We start from the raw sequence: 22,249 nt of genomic DNA on the forward strand, positions 1-22,249 counted from the left end.
GGAAGTCATGTACGTTGTTGTCTGTGTAAGAATATGTTCCTTTTTACTGTTGAGTAGAAGTCATTACACATGTGCCACAGTTTATTCATCCATTCACCAGCTGATGGATATGTGGATTGTTTCCAGCTTTCAGCAATTATGAAAAAAGCGACTATAAACATCTGTGTATAGGTTGTGTGACTACATGTTTTCATTCACCTTAGGTAAAATACTTAGAAGTGGGATTGCCAGGTCATGTAAAACTATATGTTTAACTTTACAAGAAACTGCCAAACTGTGAAGCTGTTTTTCCAAAGTGGCTTTCACCAGTCTTGAGTGCAGGACCAGGCATCAGTCTGCCAAAGAAGTCTTAAGAGAAAGGACAGAGTGTAAGAGGGAGGTAGGAGAGGAGCAAACACTTGCATACTCCAGACCCAAGGCCGTGAGGGGTACTGGAGATGGAATGCAGGGAAGGGACTGCAGAGACCAGGAGCAGGGCATGTGCTTCTCCAGAGAGGAGTTTCCACACAGGGAGTGCGTGTGCGTGCATGTGTGTACACACGTGTGTGCATGGGGGCAGGGGGGTGAAGAGAGGGAGGGTGGAAGAATCCCTCTGGCTTCCCTATGAGGAAAAGCTGGCAGTGAAAAAACAAAGGACCCTCGACTTCAACCTTGGCTTAGAATAGAACCGTTATACAATCGAGTGCAGAACAAGCAGCGCGCCTGAAAGCAGCGACTGACCAGCCCAGCCATGCTGGCAAGGGGAGGCTGCCCCAGGCTTCCACAGCAAGGTGCGCTCAGCAGCCCCCCACCCGACAGCTCGCTCTCTAGGGTACAACAGTCGCACTTGGTCTGAAAGGGAGCACTGACTCACGGGGCTGTGTTTCTCCCAATATGGCACAAGAATTATCTTTAAAAAATGCAGGGAGGGGCCGGCCCGGTGGTGCAGGCGGTTAAGTGCACGCACTCTGCTACAGCGGCCAGGGGTTCGCCGGTTCTGATCCCAGGCGCTCACCGACGCACTGCTTGGCAGGCCATGCTGTGGCGGCGTCCCATATAAAGTGGAGGAAGATAGGCACGGATGTTAGCCCAGGGCCAGTCTTCCTCAGCAAAAAAAAGAGAGGAGGATTGGCAGATGTTAGCACAGGGATGATCTCCTCACACACACACACACAAAAAATGCAGCGACTCCGTTCAGTTAGCCTCTGGTTAAGGAGGCCCCGGGCAACTGTGATGCAGGCAGTCTCCTTACACTTGAAGACACTGCTATAAGGCAAAAGGAACTGACATTTATCCAGCATCTCCAAGTGCCAGGTACTCTGTGTATGCTATCTCATTCAACCTCACAACAAACCCCTGAAATAGGCAGCACTATCCCCATTATACAGATGAAGAGACTGAGGCTCCAAGAAGTTAATTAACTTCATAGGTACTAAGAGGTAGAGCTGAGCTTCAGACCCAAAACTGCAGGGCTTCCAAGATGGCACTTGTTCCAGTGGCTACATTAGAGGAAGTGGGACCATATGCCAGAGAAGCAAACTAAGGATCAGACAGCCACTGGACCCAGGTGGTGTCCAGAATGAGGCCTGTCTATTCTTGGATCACATGGCAGCCTCCCAGCTCTTCCACGTTACCTGCATGATGGCACCGAACTGAGGCTCATTCTCCATCTGCTCCTCGGCAATCCCCCTCTGGACACTGGCCAGGACAGTGGACTTGAAGAAGTACCTCCAGTTGTGATGGAGCGTCCGGAAAAGGAGCTCAAACAACTCAGCCTTCACATCAGGGGAGGGGCGCTGTGGGGACACACACAGACCCTAAAACCTTCCCTTCCTGCGGCTCAGGGAGCCACTCCCAGCCTGGGCCCAGAGCAACAAAGAGGCCTAAGAGATGTCTGAGAACACAAGCAGAGTGTCAGCTTTCCACTCTCTTGTCCCATTCAAGCCCTCCTCCTCCCAGCAGTTCACACCAGGAGTACTTTGGAAGAGACAGGGCCACAACTGAGACAGAATGCCGGGGTCAGTGCCAACGGGCCCTTTTTCTGATGGAAGCACTCAGCTTTTTAAGCTAGGAAAAAAGGCTACTAAATGGAAAAACAATTAGGAATGTGGATTTCCTGTTTAGAAAGCAGGTGATGTGATCTGTCACATCTCCTTACTAGTGTTGTTCCTCTTCCCAGGATAAAAAAACGCCAGCTAACCTGTTGATTTTAGGCGACCTCTGAGCATAAAGACAAAGAATAAACTTTAAAAGTGGTTCTGCCCTCTGTAGAAAAGGAATTTAAAGAGCACTTAGGAACCACAGAAACATTAGAGGACCTCTGGGTAGAGGTAGCACCTCCGGGGGGAGGCAGCGTGCGGTGCTAAATGCTCTCTGGGCCTGTCTCCTTTCACTGGCAGCCGGGATTCTGGGAGGAGGAGAGGAGAGGGAAGCAGGCTCAGCAATGTTTTCTACTAACCAAAAATCTCCAAGTCACTGTAAAGCATGACAGGTCACATTATTCCAGAAGTCTCTATAGAATTCAACATTATAAGGCCCAGATATATTTAATTCAGCCTTAATTAAAGTTAAATTGAGACCAGAGAGCATGACCTTCCATGGCAGGAATCCTCACAGGGCCCAAGTGTGTTTAATGATGCAAAGCAACTGGACTTGTTTAAGCCTTAGTTTGGGCAGTTGAAAGGTTAGCTCTCAGTTATGTAACTATTACATAAAACTTAGTTAAATTTATACTTAGTTTGGATCTTGTCATGCTGAGCGTCTGTCTATTTTCTAAGGACAAAGAGCTTTCCTTTAACAACCAAAGTTTTGAATGGTTCCAAGGTTTTGCCTTGTATCCTCGAGATCATGAATGTTCTTAATAGGAAAGTATATTTGTTATAATGTTTGCTGGAGAAAACCATATATTCACCTAACGTTATAAAAGTTGCCGTGGGAGACTGATCCTACTTACTAACCAATCTTGTGACAATTAACCTGCTATGCTTACACCAGACTAGTTCCAATTAACTCAATCAATATAAAAAGACTGTACCAAGCTAAAGGCATTCTTTCTTAGAAAAAATTATTTTACAAGAAAAATGAAATAACTAACAAATTTGCTTTACAATACAATGCGTTTTCCTCAATATTTCATTCCCTCCCCAATTGCAGAGAGAATGCAACATGGGACCGCCCCAGCCCCTCATACCTCAGCAATGATGGGATACACCTGCTCCATGCAGAGGGAGATGATGCTGGGGAGGAAGGGCTTGAACACCTGGCCAGGCTCCTGCACCACCACCTGCAGGATCTTCAGAAACTTCTCAACCACCCGGCAGCCAGTGCTGCCTTCATGGAGGATGCTCTCAGCCAGCTGTTCTCTGCAGACAACAGAAAGTACACAGTAGCCAAGGAAACGTTTCTCTGGGGACCAGCATGAAAAGCACTCCTGCAGCAAGTGAAGAAAAGGAGCAAAAAGTCCCATACTTTGTAGCCAGGTCCCACTACTTCTCACTTGGAGCCTGAAAACCATGGACAGCAGGTCTGTGGTTACCTGGTAAACATATTGAGGAAAGTCTGTATGATCTGTTCAGTGAAAGGCACGCCCATCTGTACTCTAAGGCCTCGAAATAGAGTGAGGAAGAAGCTCAGCATCTCATCAGTCACGTCTAAACAGAGGGACAAAGCAAGCGATCAGAGGCATGCACACAGGGGTAAACGGAAGCCTTTGGCTTGATGGACTTCCTTTTGCAATCTGCACTATCATCTTTCTCTAAGGCTTCCTGCTGGAAGAAATTTCCCCACCACCATCAGAGCCAATGATGGAAAGTGGAAAATGATTAAAGACATGCTGAGAAAACAGCTCTGGTACAGTGAACCTCTATCTGATGGCTCACTATAAGAAATGAAGGTCATCTCGAAGCCTCCCTCACTGCCCAGCATCCAGCGATGTTCAAGTTCTCACTACAAATGGATCATTTTGTGCTCACATTGATGGAACTATTCAACTGGGTCAACACCTGAGTGCTTTAGCCATTTCTCTCTATGACCAATAATCCCTGCAGTTGGGGCAGGAGTTAAGTGGCTAAAAGTGGATAACGAGGGTGTACTCAGGTTGCATGGGCCTGGTCAATTAAATGGATTATTTGCAGAAAATATTGGTTACATTTAGTGTGGTTCCACTTTCAGATCTAAACAATCATCTTGTATGATCGTGTTTTGGCTCTAACCACACACACTCTGCTTACCAGAGGCAATCAGTAAATATTTGCTGACTGAGAGGCCCCCGACCTTTCTCTCATAAGACTGACAAGACTACTGTAAACGCTCTCATGAGAGCCAGGCAAGTACATCTAGAAAGCCAGAGAGCCTCTATCAGTGACAGTGACAGAGTGGGGTGAGGGGAACCACCTCAGCAAAACCCACATTGCCACAGAAGGAAGGAAGGAGCACTTATCAGGAAAAGCTCTCTTCTCTCTCCTGTATCAGGCTCCGACCCCCACCCATTCATGGTCCAGACTGGGAGAAGGCAAAGACTTAAAAACGAAAACTAGGCAAGAGGCCCCAAGTGACTCAGTGCCACATGACACACATGCAAGGCCCCTACGAAGGTGCCGTGCGGCCTTGGCCCCAGAGTCCCCAATCAACATCACTGCTCTCTGCCTTGAGTGTCAAGGCCTGCACTGCTGGCTTGGCGTGCTCTACAGAGCTACACAGTTACTCTGGTCCTTGTCAGCACCACCCACCAGTGAGGCCTGAGCACAGCTCCTACCTGACTGATGGATAAAAGCTGGAAAGAGGGCCAAGGAGACCTGAACGGATTCCTGCAGTGACTGGTAGCAGATCTGTCGGGACTTGGTGGATTCCCCAGAGATATTCTCCACAATATCTTCTAAGACACTAAGTGTCTGGTGGATAATCACTTTGGCTGCAAATCAAGATTAAGGCGCATATTATGACTTGTCTGAGGATAAAGCAGAGTAAGTGAGAACACTAGTGAAGGGGAAGAAATTCACAAAGGTGTTCAGAGGACAATCACACAGAAGTCCTGCTAACGGAATACAAAGTCTCTCTTGATTGAGTTATCAATCTCTCTCTGTATCTCTCTTTCTACATCCTTTTCTTTCTTCTTTCTACTCTTTTTACTGTCAGGACTCCAGGTGCCTGCCTGCCTGCTCATTTTTCTGCCTCTGTCCACCAGAAACAAGTCCAGAGAAGAAAGGATGAACCCTCAGCTTAGGTATCCTGGAAGTAATCAACACTAAGATGGTGAATAGACTGGTGAGAAAAATAAGTGTCACATGGTAGTTACCACAGGCAAGAACAGACACACACAGCTCAAACACTCTCCTTCCCTCCAGACAGGAACCCAGCCTGGTCACCCACACGAGCACCTCCGTGCACAGCTACTGCTGCTGTGTGCAGGGGTATGCTGCCTGATCAGTCCTTGGCCTAGCGGGCCTGTGGCCCAACAATATATATAATTATTGTTATTATACTGTATTATATGTACATTATTGACAATATATACTTCTAACAAGACCCAGATGTAAGAGCTCACTTGATGACTCCATATAGCACAGAGGGAAAACAGAGGCAGTGGCCAGCAAACAGGCAGAAGTTCAGAGGACATAGCAAATCCCCAGATCAGAGGAGCCTGGACATGAACCACAGATATCACTAGATGGCTATACACCCAGGCCAGGAGCCTCGTCAGTCAACCAGGGACGGCCAAGAGCCCCACCTCTGCAGGGCTGCTGTGAGGATTAGAGGCAAGGTTTAGAGTGACCTAGCAAAGTGCCTGGCATATCCGAAGGCCCAGAACATCATCATTCCCCAGCACCAGTGGGGCTGCTCTTCCCCTTAGACGTGGAGCTTCCCACCAGTTGTCCCAAGAAGCCCCCCGTAGCTCAGCCTCAGCTGGGCAGACTCAACCCTGGCAGAGCTCCAGATGCAGAACCAGAGCAGGGCTGAGAGCCGGCCTCCACCTGGCAGCACTCTCTGGATCGCCCTGGCCCCCCGAGCTCACCAGCTTCTGTGGGGGCTGAAGCAGTTTCCAGGGAAGGGTACAGCAGAAAGAATCCATGCTTTGGAGGTGGCTGGAATCAGGTTTGACTCCTGACTCTGCTAGATTCTCGGTTTCCTCATCTGAAGATGTGGACAGGTAACACCACCTCACTCACAGGACTGAGGATGAAAGAACACAATGGCTCACAAAAGGCCTGGTCCACTAAAGGCTGGTCACGGGGCACTGGAAAGTGAACGAAAGGCACATCCATACTACTGAAGGAGACACTCACTCACAACTACTACAAGAACAAGGATTTTTACCGAGCCAGAAACTGCACTTGGGGCAGACATTTCCCCAAGAATACACAAGGTTCAGGGAAAGCAGTTTACGGGAAAAAGGCAAGAGTCAAGAAACCAAAATCTGACATCTGACATGTGAGGAAACTGAAACAAGAACTGAGATTTATTCACAAAAATGTACAAATGAAAAACTGAAAGCACTGTTAAATATATAATAATAGGAGAATGGGCATGTAAATTATAGTACTTCCATGGAATAGAATGTTATAAAACCATTAAAAACAATGCTTTCAAGAACAAAGGGGCCATGCGGTGAAGAGCACAGCATCTAGACCAGCTGGGCCCCAAGTCTGACTCCTGCCCCCAACACTGTCTCTATGACCCTGAGCAACTTAGAAGTGCCAGGCCCTGTGGGGGAAGAGGACTTGTCAATGGAGAGATGGGCAGGCACTGCCCGAGACAGGTGATCACACTGAGCATTGCCAACAATGACACAGCCAGAAGTGATGCAATGCAAGTACATATCACTACCTAGGTGGTACTCCTGCCAAAAACTGCTGGAAATAATCGGACAGAACAAGATTATGGGACATTCTACCAAAAAATGGGCCTGGACTCTTTAAAAATGTCAATGTCATGAAAAACAAAAAACAGGGATGTTTTTCTATATTAAAAGAGACTAAAGAGATGTGACAACCAAATATAACACATGATCCTTGATCATATCCTCAATTTTTAAAATGAAAAAAGGTCATTTTGTTATAAACTGGGGAAAATTTGAATGTCATCTATATATTAAATGACATCGTTGTAACAATGTTACACAGCTTGGTTGTGTTAATGGTGTCTTGGTTATACAAGAGAATATCTTATTCTCAAAGATCACGTATTCGGGGATAAAGTGTCAATGTCTGCAACTTACTTTAAATGGCTTAGTTAAAAAGTGTGTGTGGGGTCAGGGAGAACACAAGTGTGGCAAAACACTAACAACTGGTGAATCCTTGTGAAAGGTACACAGTTGTTCATTTTCTTAATCTTTCAACTACTGTGTAGGTTTGAAATTTTTTCAAAGTATGAAGTTGGGGTAGGCAAAACTTTCCAGGCCTTCATTTCATCACTTGTAGAATGAGGATAAGACAACACATCTCACACGGCTATAGGGGAGCCTAAATGAAATAATGTCTGTAAAGTTCTCAGCACACAGTAAATGCTAACAATGTTTTTAATCATGTTCATTGTGGACATCAGTAATGCTATTCAGAGTATTTCCAGTACATGGTGGCATCACACCTCCCACCCCCTCTGAAGTCAGGCCATGGTCATATAACCGTACGCTCTGGCCAAAGAAATGTGAGGGGAAATGACCAGTGTCACTTCTAGGCAAGAGCTCTAAGAACCACTGCACGATTCACCATGTTCCTTTCCCAGTGTAAGCACACACTGCAATGGAGCCTTCATCAGCAGGGACTCTTGGGTGACTAGAATAAGCAGGACCTCTCCAACCGATTTTCTTGCTCAATTATGAGCAAGAAATAAATTTTTTTCCTGTATTAACCCACTAAGGTTTTGGGATTGTTTGTTACCATGCAGCATAACGTAGCCTATGCTGACAGATATTAGTACATGTAAGATAAAGTGAGAGAAGAAGACCATTAAACTTTATAAAACGTGATTCCACAACAGCTATATGTAACCCTCAGGCAAGTTACTTAATCCTGCCATCCCTTAGCTTCCTCAAGGATAAAATCAGGGTAATTAACAGTACCTAACTCATAAGGCTGATGCAAGAATTAAATGAACTACTGAATGTAAAACACTTCAAACCAGGATCAGACATATACCAGACTTCGAAGGCTGATACTTGCATAGCCAGAGACTTGATGCTGGATATAAGATCGCCAAGTCAAGAACCTAGCACACAGTATGCCCTCAGCAAGTCACCCCTTCTTACACAACTAACTATAAAATGTATTTAGGGCCGGCCCTGTGGCTTGGTGGTTAAGTGCGCGCGCTGCGATGCTGGCGGCCCGGGTTCGGATCCCGGGTGCGCATCAAGGCACCACTTCTCTGTCCATCCTGAGGCCGAGTCCCACATACAGCAACTAGAAGGGTGTGCAGCTGTGACATACAACTATCTACTGGGGCTTTGGGGGCAAAAAATAAATAAAATCTTTAAAAAAAAAAAAAAAATGTATTTAAAAACAGGAAAAGACAATAACAAGATAGTTAAAATGTTTACTTTCTAAAATATTAAAACTGGTGAGATTTACGAGTTTCTTTTTCGGGCCGGCCCGTGGCTTAGCGGTTAAGTGCACGCGCTCCGCTGCTGGCGGCCAAGGTTCAGATCCCGGGCGCGCACCGACGCACCGCTTCTCCGGCCATGCTGAGGCCATGTCCCACATACAGCAACTAGAAGGATGTGCAACTATGACATACAACTATCTACTGGGGCTTTGGGGGAAAAAAAGGAGGATTGGCAATAGATGTTAGCTCAGAGCCGGTCTTCCTCAGCAAAAAGAGGATTAGCATGGATGTTAGCTCAGGGCTGATCTTCCTCATAAAAAAAAAAAAAAGTTTCTTTTTCCTTCTTTATACTGTTCTAATATTTTTATACAATGGGCATATGTTAATGTTCCCGATTATAAAAGTAATGTTTTTAGAATGTTGAGTATTTATTACTATTTCTAACATTTCACAAATGACATTCTATAAATGACATCATCCAATAATGTTCCCTTATTTTCTTATTGTGAAAATAGATTGCATTTTTAAAATATTTCTGTAAATTTGTTATTTCAGGAAGATTTTTCAGAGAAACTTAATGTCTTCTACCTAAACTACTGCGTTCTCTTGATTCATTTTTTTTTTTTTTTAAAGATTTTATTTATTCAGTTTTTTCCCCCCAAAGCCCCAGTAGATAGTTGTACGTCATAGGTTCACATCCTTCTAGTTGCTGTACGTGGGACTCGGCCTCGCGTTGGACGGAGAAGTGGTGCCTCGGGGCGCTCCCGGGATCCGAACCCGGGCCGCCAGCATCAGAGCGCGTGCACTTAACCGCTAAGCCACGGGGCCGGCCCACTTGATTCATTTTTTTCTCCCTCTTTAATATAAACAATCAAACCTCAAGTGCCATTTGTGAATATACCAAGCTCTTTCAAAGCCTCTGAATTTATACTTGGAGAAAGGTTAAAAACAGTTTCAAAAGATAGCTTTTAAATTCATTTTTCCCAGGGTAGAGGTGAACTGCTTTGATTGCTTATTCAAGTATCTGAAATGGATCAATAATCACAGTAGGATTTTTTTATCCATGGAAGCCACCATCAATAGTGACTTCAATGGATGTTCTTCTCATTTTTGACATTTTACATCAGAGAAAGGGCATCCTGCATTCAGGAAATAGGTCAGATGTGGCCCTATCTGATGAATTCCATAGATAAGCAGGATTCTACCACCTGAGTCTTAATTCTTCCACTTAGCAGCTGTGTGACTACAGACAGATGAATTCACCCCTTGAGCCTCAGACACCAATCTCATCTGCCACGAAGAAGAACAATGCCTGCCCTACCTAGTTCCCGGGGCTGTCCTTGCCTAGGGGCCACTTACTGTCATCCACTGGCATCTTTCTCTGTGGGGCGACAGCGTTGGGTTTCAGGTTGCGATAGTCCCGAGAGAGTGCGGAGATGAGGCTGGCATGGTTGATGGAGCGCACAGGCCACTGCTGCTCGTTCTCTGGGAGATTTGGCCATGGAAGCAGCAGGATGTTAGAGAGGGCTCGGCACACCAACACCTGAGCCTGGAAGACACCCCAAAGGCATCCATCAGAGGTTTAAGAGCAATGGACAGCAGAGCGGCTCTACCCGACACAGCCTTTGGCACCCACCGCACACGCTGAGCTCAGGCCTCCAGGATCCTTTCTTATAACCTGGGCCTGGGGCTTTGCTTCAACTCTAAGGCAATCCAGGGAGGAAAGAGAAACTGAGGCAATAACACCAAGTCTGAGTCTAGCACACCCCAGGGCCAGCCTCAATAATCATTCCTAGTGCTGTCACTTCCCCTCTAATCTGGTACTTGAATCCTCACAGAGGGAGAAATCATAGACGATGCAGACACTGAATCTAACTGGTCCCTCAGCTGACGGCTTCTGACACCCTGAGGAGCTACTCAGAACAGGGCTGGGAAGACAGACAATCTCTTACAATCAATGTGCCCTTGGTGCCAGGTCAGAAGCAACACGTTCACATCCCCGGTGCTCTTAAGTAACTACTGACTCCCCTCCAACCCCTCCCCTATTCTATTTGTTTTTAAATTTCTAGCCTGAGCCTTCTGGAGGATTTTAAGAGAACATACTTGGCCTGGCATGTCTCAACCCTAAGAAAACAAACACATAACAACAACAAAAATAGACTGCTTTAAACCAAAAAGAATGCAAAGAGGACTCTCACACCACCAGCCAAACTACCAGTCTCACAGCAGGCCCACCTCCGTGCCTGCTGGGAGGAACTTCGTATGTCTGAATCAGCACACCGACTGTGTTGAGAAGGGCACAAGAAAGCACTGAGGCTGCGGCAGGGCCACAGGGGTAAGGAATCTGTCTACACTGGCACGGCCTGTAAGCTCTGAGTGCAAAACAAAAGGCCAGACTCTTCTTGCTCAGCTTCCCCGAGCCTGAGCCACGTGGCTCTGGGGACCCAGGGGAGCCCTGGGGCCTCACCTTATCGACAAGTCGCTGGGCAGAGGCGTCGGTGATTCTGTTGAACACTTTCTGCACTGCAGGGATGCTGACCAGAAAGACGGGCCGCACAGTGGTGGCCAGTGAGACCAGTAAGTGGCACGCAGACAGCAGCAACTTGTCTTGGACCTGGAGAAGGAAGAGGACACGTCAGCTCACTGCATTCCCTGCAAGACTGGTATCAGAAGAACTTCGATGAGGCAGCCACAAGCTAAATATGGTTCTTGGATGCCAAATTATACCACCTAGGCTCTATCTCAAAGTTTTCTTATGATGGTGCCCAGCAACAAGGCATTCTCTTCTTTGCCACGTCCATAGCTTCTGCCCTCAAGCCAGGATCACCACCTCCAGGTCCTCCCATTCTCAGTCACTTTGAACTCAGTCACTTCTCAGCTCAAGAATCTACAGTGGCTCCCTATCAGCTCTTAAATCACATGGCAAATTCCTTGGCATATCATTCACTCACTCCTCTTGCTCCAACCAAGCCAAGATCTCTCTCCACACCCGCCTTTATGCATTCCATCAGTCACGTCAGGCTCTCCTACTTCCTTCACCTCAACATGCCAATCAAAAACTTGGTTCAAGTACCATTCTGTCCTTTTCAAATCAGTAAAAGAGAAAACTCTTTACAGACAGGAACTAATGCTGGTAAGAATGTGGTGAAAACAGCACACCAAAGATTCAGGGGCACAAAGAATTATTTAGGAAAGAAATACTACGATAATTTCCCTAACCTTTATTATCTATTTAAATACTACTATAATATCCCTAACCTTTAACCCTATAATTCCACTTACTCTATGAAAAGTACCTAAAAAGATAAAGCTACATTCATGAGTACATGCGTTTCAGAATTATCTATAATGACTTTTTTTCAAATAGAGGCTACCTAAAAGTTCAGCAATGGCTAGGTAAATTATGAAACACCCCCCTCATGGGAAATCATAACTCATTTACAAATTACAATTATTAACACAACAAAAATTTATGGAAAACAATACATCGTTTTGTTAATAGTGGTACAGAACGTTATGTATGACTAAAACTAGAAAAAAAAGAAAAGGAAAAACAAGTATTTATATGCTCCAGTAATATAAATTGGTGGTCTTCTTGGAGGACAACTTAGTAGAATCTATCAAATTTTATATGGACATAACCTTCAACCCAACAATTCCATTTCCCGGAACCCGTCCAACAAGGATGTATATACAAGGATCTAATTTCCAACAACAGGGAAATTATAATGCATCCCCACTACAGAACAGCACTGGGCAATCTGAAAAACTGAAGTTGCTCTACACATGTAAGCGTCTCCAAGGCATATCGCTAAGCAAAAGAAGATAGATCTCCAGCTATCTACGAACTTTTACTTATGTATGTAAAAACAGAAAACAGTCTGAAGGGTATAAAACAAACTGTTGATAGTGTTTACCGTGGAAAGGAAAATGTCTTGGAGGAAGAGATTAAAAAGTACCATAACTTTTTAGTCTGTAAATTTGAACGATATTTCACTTTTTCACAATGAGCATGTATTCATGTGGGACTTACAGAACTAAAAAAATAAAGTTATATTTGAGTTTATGTGGACTACAACTAAAAAGGAACTTGAAAAGACACATAGTTCTATCACAATGGTAAGGATTATGGGTCTGATGCTTTTGTAATATTTTGATTTTATAATAAATGGGTATATGGACAGAAGGACAGAGAATTGGATAAAAGGTGTAGCCTTCGCTGTTTGAAGACCTTGGTGCTGATGAGAGGTGTGACTGCATCCATGGTAGTGGAGATGAGCGTAACGAACTGCTGCGTGTTCTGCCGATGAGCTTCGCTGCAATACTGCGCTAACCAGTGAGAGTAAGCCTGCAGAGCAGCCAGGGACTGAGCATGCCTGTGAAAAGGAGAGGAGACGCGATTTTAAAAGTTAGGGTCAAAATATACTAGCATTCAACTTGTTTCCACAGGAGGTAAGAATTCCACCTTTGCATTTCCTGTTCTAGGACACGTGTGACGGCATGGAAATCACTCACTTGCTCATGTAGGACCTAAATTAAAACTCTTCATCTAAATATTGCCACCACTGCCTGAACACAGAAGGCAGACAGAAATGTCTATCGAATCTTATTCAATCTTTCTGTGATGCACGTTGAGTTCACCTAAGAGAATGGTAAATAACAAAAACTGAATCAAAGACCTTAAGTGACAATGTGTTGACTGTGGAACTAATAAAAATTTTATATCCACAGCTGCAGATCAGGATGTAGAGAACTACCAGGTATTACAGCTTTATAAATAAGTTTTGATAAAAGATTCTCAAGTTTAAGCTTCCATCACACGACACATTATAACTGGCTAGAGAACACCTCTTGAAGTGCCAAAGACTGTATTTGGTTTCTGCCAATTTTGTGCTGCATCATACAAGCAACAAAATACACATCATTAGAGCTCACAATTCATCAAAGATAATAAATAACAAATCTTAAAGTGAGGCAGTGCCTCAGAGCTTAGAAACACCAGACCTTCTAACAAACCTAAATATTAATTTCTCCCTTTTCTGTAATAATGAAGTAACCTGTGGGATGACACTGAGATACATACTTACTATGTAAATATACTGCTCCCCAATAAATACCAACAGTTTGGTCAACCAGTGAGGACCCTGCCTAAATCATCATTACATTGCTGCTTGCCAACCGGTGATTCTTTAATTCTGTCTTTCCTTTTCTGTTCATTAGCTGGCATTCTTCTGTAAAAAAGAGCTTTCCCTCCCCATCTTTTTTTTAATCATATAGATACATGGATTCTTTATACTCAATATGTTATAATCCATTATCATCCTGATCAAGATCAAGATCAGGAAAGATCTTGATGATCAAAACCCTCCCAAGCTAGACCCTATGTCCTTTTCATATGTTCCCAACACTCACTGAGCACTTCCTTCCTTACTGACTCAGTAAGATTCTCCAGGATCACCCTGCCCAGACTTGGAACATTTCCCCAAGGAGCTCTGTTTCCTTTCAGCGGAGAATGTATTTTACAAACCAAGAGCCTAAGTACTAGGGGTAGCCTTGCTACCGGGTGTCAGTGCTTCTCGAACCTTTCAGTGCACAGAGCTAGGATATAAGCAGACAGCACTTTAAAATCAAACTTAGCATCAACAATTATAGGCCAAACTGACCTCAAGTGCCTCTAGATACAATGCGAAGAGGAAGGACACACAATCACCTATGTAGTTCTTCTTGCTAAAAATATTTAACCTCAATCTGATACAGTAGAAAAACTAGATAAATCTAGATTTTTAAATTTTCTTTGAAAAAAAATTTTAAGGTCTGGATCACCAAAAAGTCAGTTTCTCTTTCTCTCTCTCCCTTCCTCCCTCACACTTCCCATCCTCCCTCTCCCCCAACCCCCCCTCAAAACACACAATTTGGGGAACTGGTCTAAATTATAGGAGATAATCGTAATGTGTGGTTCATGATTAGTTAGAACTTGGATCCAAAAAAAAAAAGATATAAAGGACATTCCTGGGACAATTGAAGAAATTTGAATATGGACTATATATATATATACACACACACTCTCTCTCTTAAAAATATTAGATGATATTACTGTATCCATGAAAGTTTTTGAGTGTTGATAACAGTATTATGGTTATGTAGGAGAATGACCTTGTCTCTAGGAGATACATGTTAAAGGATTTATAGGTGAAGTGACATGTTCTCTGCAATTTATTTTCAAATAGTTCACCAAAACAAAAGTGTGTGTGTGCAAGTGTGTACATAGAAAGAAAGCACAAGAAAGAAAAGCAAATGTGGCAAAATATAATTGATGACTCTAGCTTGAGAGTATAAAGGTATTCATCCTATCTTTCCCCTTTTCTATAGGTTTGAACCATTTCAAAATAAGAAGTTAGGCAAGAAAAGGTACCAAGTACCTTAAAGCAAGAAAATATAGATATTGGGAGTCTGAAATTCATAGTGACCAAGCAGTTATTTCATATTTTATATTTAGAATCCATGGATCATGTTACCCTTTAAGTTCTGAGTAACAAAAGTAAGGGGGAAGGACATCAGAGTCTGCCTCTGGGGTCTAAGAATTTCAATCTATCAAATTTATAGAGCTCCTTAAGGCTGAAGGAAGGGGCTCTAAAACTTCCTGAAACTGTGTGCAAGGTGTTGTGTTTATGAGCAACTCAGCATCTTTCTCCAGAGAAGCTTCACAGCTTTCTCTAAATACTCAAAAAGGAAATCAATATTAAAAAAAAATTTTAAACCACCATAGTAAATAAGACTCTCTATCATTTATCTAATTTGTAGCTCAAGAATGCTCTAGAACAGGTCAGCAGACTTTCTGTAAATACCAGAGTGTAAATAGTTTAGGCTTTGCAGGCCATACGCTCTGTGTCACAACTATTCAACTCTGCTGCTGCAGTGCAAAAGCAGCCATAGACTGTATGTAAATGAAGGGGCATGTCTGTGTGCCAATAAAACTTTATTTACAAAAGCTGGCAGAGGGCTAGATTTGGCACAAGCCATAGTTTGCCAATCCCTGTTCTAGTCTGGCGAACCTCTGGGCAGTGTGACGATCTCCGGGATACGGCCCATCCCCAGTCCCCATTCTTCTCCCTCTTCCATACGTCCCTTTCCAAATGGCTTCCACTGTTTATGAAGTTGCTCAAAGAGTGGTCCCTGGATGTCCTGCTTCAAAATCACCCGAGGTTCTTGCTGAATATGCAAATACTGAGCCTTATGCCATTGTGCTATAATCAGGATCTCTGAGAGAACGTGTTCCCCAAGTAGTTCTTCTGCATCCTACAGTTCCAGTCACTGGTCAATAGGATAAGACTGACAACATTCAAGGTGTTTCCACTTTAGTCCTAACATGCCTATCCAGCCTCCTCTCCCACCACACAAACTGCTCAGCACGGCCCTCCCTGTATGACTCTGCAATACTTGTGTGTCTTGGCTTGTGCTGTTCTTTCCTTCTGAAACGCCTATTCCATACACCCTCCACTCCCAGCTCTCATTTGCCTGATGAATTCCACTTACTCCAAACACCCCTCTCCCAGACAGACAATCAATCTTTCTCTCTTTCTAGGTTTGGAGGTGGGAGTTGTTCTCCTCTTCATGGCAGGCACTACTGTTCCTTTTTATCTATAAAAGTATTTGGGGCTGGAGGACAAGGTCTTTCCTGGGAATGCACAAACATCTAATTCTATACTTACACATCAATGAGATCAGGTTTCAGTACTGATGGCACGGCAGTTTCAATGTTGTACAGTTTTATCTGAGATCCATACAGAGTGACTTTGACCAACCTGTTGGCAAAGAAGCAGGGAAGAAAAAGCATTCAGCTTATGGACTAAAACAGACAAAATGGACAAGGTACCAGCAAAGATCCTGAGGACAGATTTTTCATACAAAAAAGAATCAAGACCAGGCTTTCAATTTTATCCCAAAGATACAATCTGAGCTGTGCATAAAGATTTACATACAAAGATACCAACTAAAGCATTACTTACAGTATCAAAAAATTTTGAAAACAATATAAACATTCAACACAGAGAATATATGATGTAATATAAAATATACAATAAAAATGATTAAGATGGAAAATTTTATGTGTATTTTACCACAATAAAAAAAATTGGAAAAAAAGTAAATGTTTAAGGTGGATAGACATATAATAAAGAAAATATAGCAAAACGTTCACTGTAGAATCTAGGTGATGGGTACATGGATGTTCTCTGTACAATTTTTCAACTTTTCTGAAGATTCAAAAACGTTCATGATAAAACACAGGGGGACGGGGAGGAGCAAAAGTTTCTAGATTAAACTGAGGTGTTTTTAACCTCAAGCACAATTCTTTCAGAAGCAAGTTGCTGAGCCCACTAGTTGCCCAAGGACTCACTGGATACAAATGAGCACTAAATACAATAATAGCCAGCTCTACTGGGAAATCAAAAACGCCTCTTTTGTTAGAGACAGACAATCCCTCATGAGTAAAGGAAGAATACGGGAGCCCTGACTAAGTTCTCTCCGTGCCTACTCCGTAAGGAAACCTGGAAGCAGGTCTGAGACGGACGCCAGGGAAGACAGCGTGTGCTTCTCTCCCTCAACCCCATAGTGCAGAGGTTCTCAAACTTCACTGAGTGTAAGAATCAACTCGGGAACTTGTTACAAATTCAAACTCCCTGGTCCTACCCGACAGACCGACTCTGCAGTTGTGAGGGGCGTCTGGAAATCAGCATCTCTGAAAAGCGTCCAGGGGACTCTGATGTATGTGGATCATACTCTGAAAAACGCTCCTCTCTGATGCGGGGAGAAAGCAGGACTTTATTAAAGCTTGAACCACAAACTATTCAGGGTTGGAGAGCAGTAAGAAAGGGGCATTTCCAGTCAGTCAAGAAAATGAAGGTAAAAGAGCCACGGGGTTCTCAATCTGGAGTCCAGGGAAGGGGGGTGTGGTGGTCATAACTAGGCATCAAAGCAGTCACTATCAGTGAGCAATATACCAATGAGCACCTGGTGTTTAATTCTTTAAAGTGTTCTACATTCTTTACATTCATACAATAAACGTACAGTTCAGTGGTATTAAGTATATACATAATGTGTAACCGTCACCACCATCTATCTCCACTACTCTTTTCATCTTGTAAAACTGCAACTCTATATCCACTAAATTCTAACTGTCTATACCCGCTTCCCTCCTATCCCTGGCAATCACCATTCTACTCTCTGTCTCTATGATTTTGACTATTCTAAGTACCTCACATACATGGAATCATACAGTATTTGACTTTACATTCTGTTTTCACATCTACAGCATTCTTTAATGATGTTCTACACTAAAAATGGACTCCTCAATGTGTCTTTTAGTATTTCCATTTTTAGCAGTTTTAATATTAGGTTTGTTTTATGTAACCTATAAGTGAAAACACTGCTGATCACACTGGCTATTAAGATCACGTTGCCGTAACAAGGAGCCTTCTCTCACACTTTATTCTAAATGACAAAACAGCAAAGTATCTTTAAGTACTGAGTCAGCAAACCTAAGCAGTGCAGAAAGATGTATATTTAAGACCTATAAAATAACGATTCAGGATCTCTGATCAATCACCTCACTATGAAGTTGAGATGACTGATACATATACATTGCGTAAGTATAAATTCAAAAAATATGGATACCAAACAGAAAGACGTGCTCTATCCCTGCTAACCATCAGTGGAAACAGGCCTAGTGCCGGAAGAAGAGGAGAAAGGATTCTGGAAGTTGAAGCTCTGTGGTTTGGAAAGAGCACAGCATGTGGACTCAGGAAACTGGTTAAAGTAGATACGCTCCCCTCATGAACTGTGTGCCCTGAGGCAAGGCACTCACCATCTCTGGACCACAGTTTACCCACAGAGAAAATGACAATACCTATCCCTTAAAGTATAGAATGAAATAAAATGTACAAAACCACTTTTGAAAATTTCCTACTACTGTATGCTGCTTTTATTGTTAATATTAATCTGGTTTATAAAGACATTTAAGATTCTTAGTTATCTCTGCTTTTAAGCTAAGAGTAACAGTTAAAGAAAAATCTGGTACGCAGGTAACTGGGCTTAGGGCTTGTTTCCCCTCAGTGTATTACCAATGATGCGGCTACTGGGCCAGTGAAAGCCTCAGGCATCTTGACTTTGGGCTGGACCCAGATCCACCCAGTTCTGATCTAATCAACTCGCTGGTTACTGTGAAATGACCTGAACCTCCTGTCACGCACACTTTAAGTGTATGGCTTTTTCAGTGTGTGAGTTTGGGAGAGGGGAGGACTAGGTAGTAAGAAAGGGTCCTCAGCAAATGCAGCTGTAAACCCTATGAGGGAGCTGAGGGGAGCAAGTGAAAGGAGGAGTTTGGCGGTGGAAAGGTTGGGAACCACCTCTCAGGTCAGGCTCGGAGGCTGCTAGCTTTAACTCCTTAGGAGCCTAACAGGACTGGAAAAACCAGTCCTACTATCACAGGACTGGACAAAGTCCCACCTCTGGTATCTGGCTGCCTACGTGGGTAGTGGCCTACTGCCTACGTGTTGGTCCTTTTATAAGTAGGGCTTTCTTAATATCTCTTTATCCTATGAGGAAAGACATGAGACTGAGCTCACCTGGTTTCTTCTGAGGCGAATCCTGTGTTTATATACAAGATCTTCAGCGAAAGAACAGCTTATATCATTTGGTTGTTTGCTATGTGCTAGGCACTATGCAAGTGCCTCATCTCATTTAACTCTCACAATAAAGCCACAAGATACTGGGTCCACTCCATTTACAGCTGAGGACCTGAGGTTCAGAGAGGGTAAGTAATTGCTCCATATTCACCTTGCACGTGGCAGAGCCTTGACTGACCCGGACTCTCCACCAGAGCAGAAGCTCTCTGGCAATATGCTGCCCCTCACACAAGAAAGTACAACAGAGCTCTGAGGAGGAAGGGCTCCACAACATAAGTGCTGGCCTACCTCTCCACGACCGTGAGGGCATCGCTGAACCGCGCGGCAAACACATCTCCGATAAAGTACTCAGCTAACCGGCCCACAGCTTGCAGCAGGGAGCTCAAGTCCCTCAGGGAACAGTGTAATCGCCGGCAGTCGTTCTCTGCTGTGATGTTCAACCTGTGTCCTGGAACATAACACCTCAGAGAGTTTTTCACAGGAAGACCATGCTTTAGTTACCACTACACATAACAGCTTATCCAGGCAAGCTACATTTAGCAAAACCAATTCCTGAAACACAGCAACCCACAGGCTGCTTTCCCAGTACCGAGCCGGGAAACTGGGCAGTCTCTACCTAAACCCATACTCACACGCACTCCAGGGCCAGAGGGAGGGACAGACAGAGCAGAGGAAGAGGGACAGACAGCCTGGGGTGTGCTAACACAGACCGAACACCTCATCTGATTGCTCTTGACCCTGTGCAGTACTGATACTGCCAATTTTACATATAAGGAAAGACACCCCGGAAGGCCCAGTAACTTTCCCAATGTGAGTCCTACTTCCAGGGCAGAGCTGGTCCCCTAAGCTAAGTCTACGCGACTCCAAACCTGCTTGCCTTCTGCACACGGCCCTGTTGCAGAATGAAATCTCCGTGGGCTGATAGGTAGGATTCATTTCTGTTCAAAGAACAGGGTGCATTTAGCATTCCACCCCCACAGTTTGTAGGTAGCAAAGTACGGAACCCAGGCACAGGACTTGGGATTCAAAACACACAGATTCCCTGCCACTTGCTGGCTCTGTGCCAGTGAGCCCTTCTCAGTCTCAGTTTCCTCATCTTTAAAATGGAAAAAAATGCTACTAATTCACTATTTTAAGAGCTAAGTCAGAATGCATAAGAAAACTCTGTAAACTATAAAGCACTGTTCAATGTTTGTAATAATTACAAATAACCAACAGCTAGTGATTTTCAAAGGACTGAAACTTTCTTACCTTTCAACATAAATTCTTCAAGCTGAGCAAGGAGGATGCAAAGATGAGGGATAAAAACATCCTTAATTCAGCCACCTCCTTGCCCTTTGGACCCCTCTCCCCACAAAGGTCCACAAAAGACGGTAAGAACTGCCAAGCCAGAAGAGAGCGCTCTAAGTCTGATCAAGTCCTCCTCACTCATACAGTAAGATCACTGCCAGTTGGGGACCTGCAATCCCACCACGCCCTACATAATTTTCAAACCCGCTCCCTCCCGCTACCACTTCAGCTTTTTATTCTCTGTCAGGAGGCAAGAGCCTCAAACTGGTTATCACCAAACCCCCCGCCACAGCGCTCCACAAGAATCTTCCTAGAACCCAGAACTAAGCACAAAGCTCCCCTTAAGCAAGGTGCCAAACCCTTCTAGGGCTCTCTCCAGCTAAAGAGGAAGAGCCCGAACTCCCCAGCATCAACTCTAGGTCTCTTGTGACCTCACCTCCTCCTACTATTCCACTCTACTATCATCTGGACCACTGATAACTCCCTGGAGCCTTGTGTCTCTGCACCTCTGCATAAACTGTTGTCTCTGCCTGGACTGCCTATTTCATCCTATGCCCACCCACGTCTTGCTGGCTATTACATAATCACCAGACTCACATAAGCATCATCTCTTCTGGCAGGCCTTCCCTCTCCCATCCTCCAACAGAGGCAACACGCTTCCCTCCCCTCCTGCATTCCTCCAGGGCACCTCACGCACATATGGAGATAGACTTCTAATGATTTACAAGTCTGTCTCCTCACGGACTGAACTTCTTCATGGTGAGGGGCTAAGCCCAGCATCCCACAGCACGTGGTACAGAATGAGTGACCACAAATGTATGAATGATGTGATACGACAGAACAGACAGCAAACTAAATAGAGCAGGAGAGGGAGTTTCGAGAGCCTAATTTCTTCATACTGCCCTTGGGAAAGTTCATGGGAATTTACTCATAATGCCCTTGGGAATTTATTATTTAAAGATGAATATGGGTAAGCAACACCCGTAGAGAGGAAAATAGCAAGGCTGAACACCTAAGAAAGTGGTGGATGAAGTAGCAAGTCTAATGCCTCAAATCCTACACGGACTTCCAAATGATGAGGCTGCAAACAGTCTGTGACAGCCCCCAAGGGAGGAGAGGAGCCTGGAAAAGGTGCCACTTTGGCCAGGGCGTTATAACACTGGGTCACATCCCAAGAAGCAGAAGAACAAAAGCAAGGAGCAGCTCAAGGAAGGACCTTACAAGGAAAGACCCAGTGACAAAGGCCAGCTTTGACCTGCCCCCAATCACCTGTTCCTCCCTCCTACATGCCACATGGAGAGCAGTGCCTTGGTGCAGAAAACAGGATTCCCAGCCTGCAGGCAGCCCCGCAGAGGCCATGGGGGCAGGGGGAGGGCAGGGGGTGGGGTGCGTCTAAGGACAGTAAGCCAGCTCCTCTAGTGAGCGCAAGACGATGACCACCCCACACCGCAAGCCAGAGGAGCCCACAGAACAGACAGAACCAGGAGCTATTTCTGGTCATGCTTGGTCATGTGAGAGGGAACAACGCCTCTCTCCTCACCCCCCAGTTAACAAAAGTACCACAATTATACATCATCTGGATGTCAAGGATTTTCAGGGTTATAGCTATGTAACCAACTCCCAGGGTAAACTTCTAAGACCTATTGTTCCTTTACACACCAAACAAGCCTTAATGCTCTATGGGAAATAAACGCTTAGGAAAAATACACCCTAGAAACCGGATGTGGTGGTAGTATAGGCCCCAAAAGAGATGAGGCCAGCTT

General features: G+C 44.4%; 1 protein-coding gene across 1 annotated transcript in view; it reads right to left on the reverse strand.

Moving 5' to 3' along the window:
- Positions 1 to 22,249, reverse strand: part of XPO6 (exportin 6) — a 108,243-nt gene that overhangs the window by 4,902 nt on the left and 81,092 nt on the right. The window contains 9 exon segments of the mRNA XM_087417185.1: positions 1,614 to 1,775; positions 3,170 to 3,341; positions 3,515 to 3,629; positions 4,733 to 4,888; positions 9,874 to 10,063; positions 10,982 to 11,128; positions 12,746 to 12,890; positions 16,224 to 16,316; positions 19,485 to 19,644. Coding sequence (XP_087273311.1) covers positions 1,614 to 1,775; positions 3,170 to 3,341; positions 3,515 to 3,629; positions 4,733 to 4,888; positions 9,874 to 10,063; positions 10,982 to 11,128; positions 12,746 to 12,890; positions 16,224 to 16,316; positions 19,485 to 19,644 — 1,340 coding nt within the window.

The sequence above is a fragment of the Ceratotherium simum genome, chromosome 26, assembly GCF_057802395.1.
Source record: "Ceratotherium simum simum isolate JZ-2026a chromosome 26, ASM5780239v1, whole genome shotgun sequence".
Taxonomy (NCBI): Eukaryota; Metazoa; Chordata; class Mammalia; order Perissodactyla; family Rhinocerotidae; genus Ceratotherium; species Ceratotherium simum.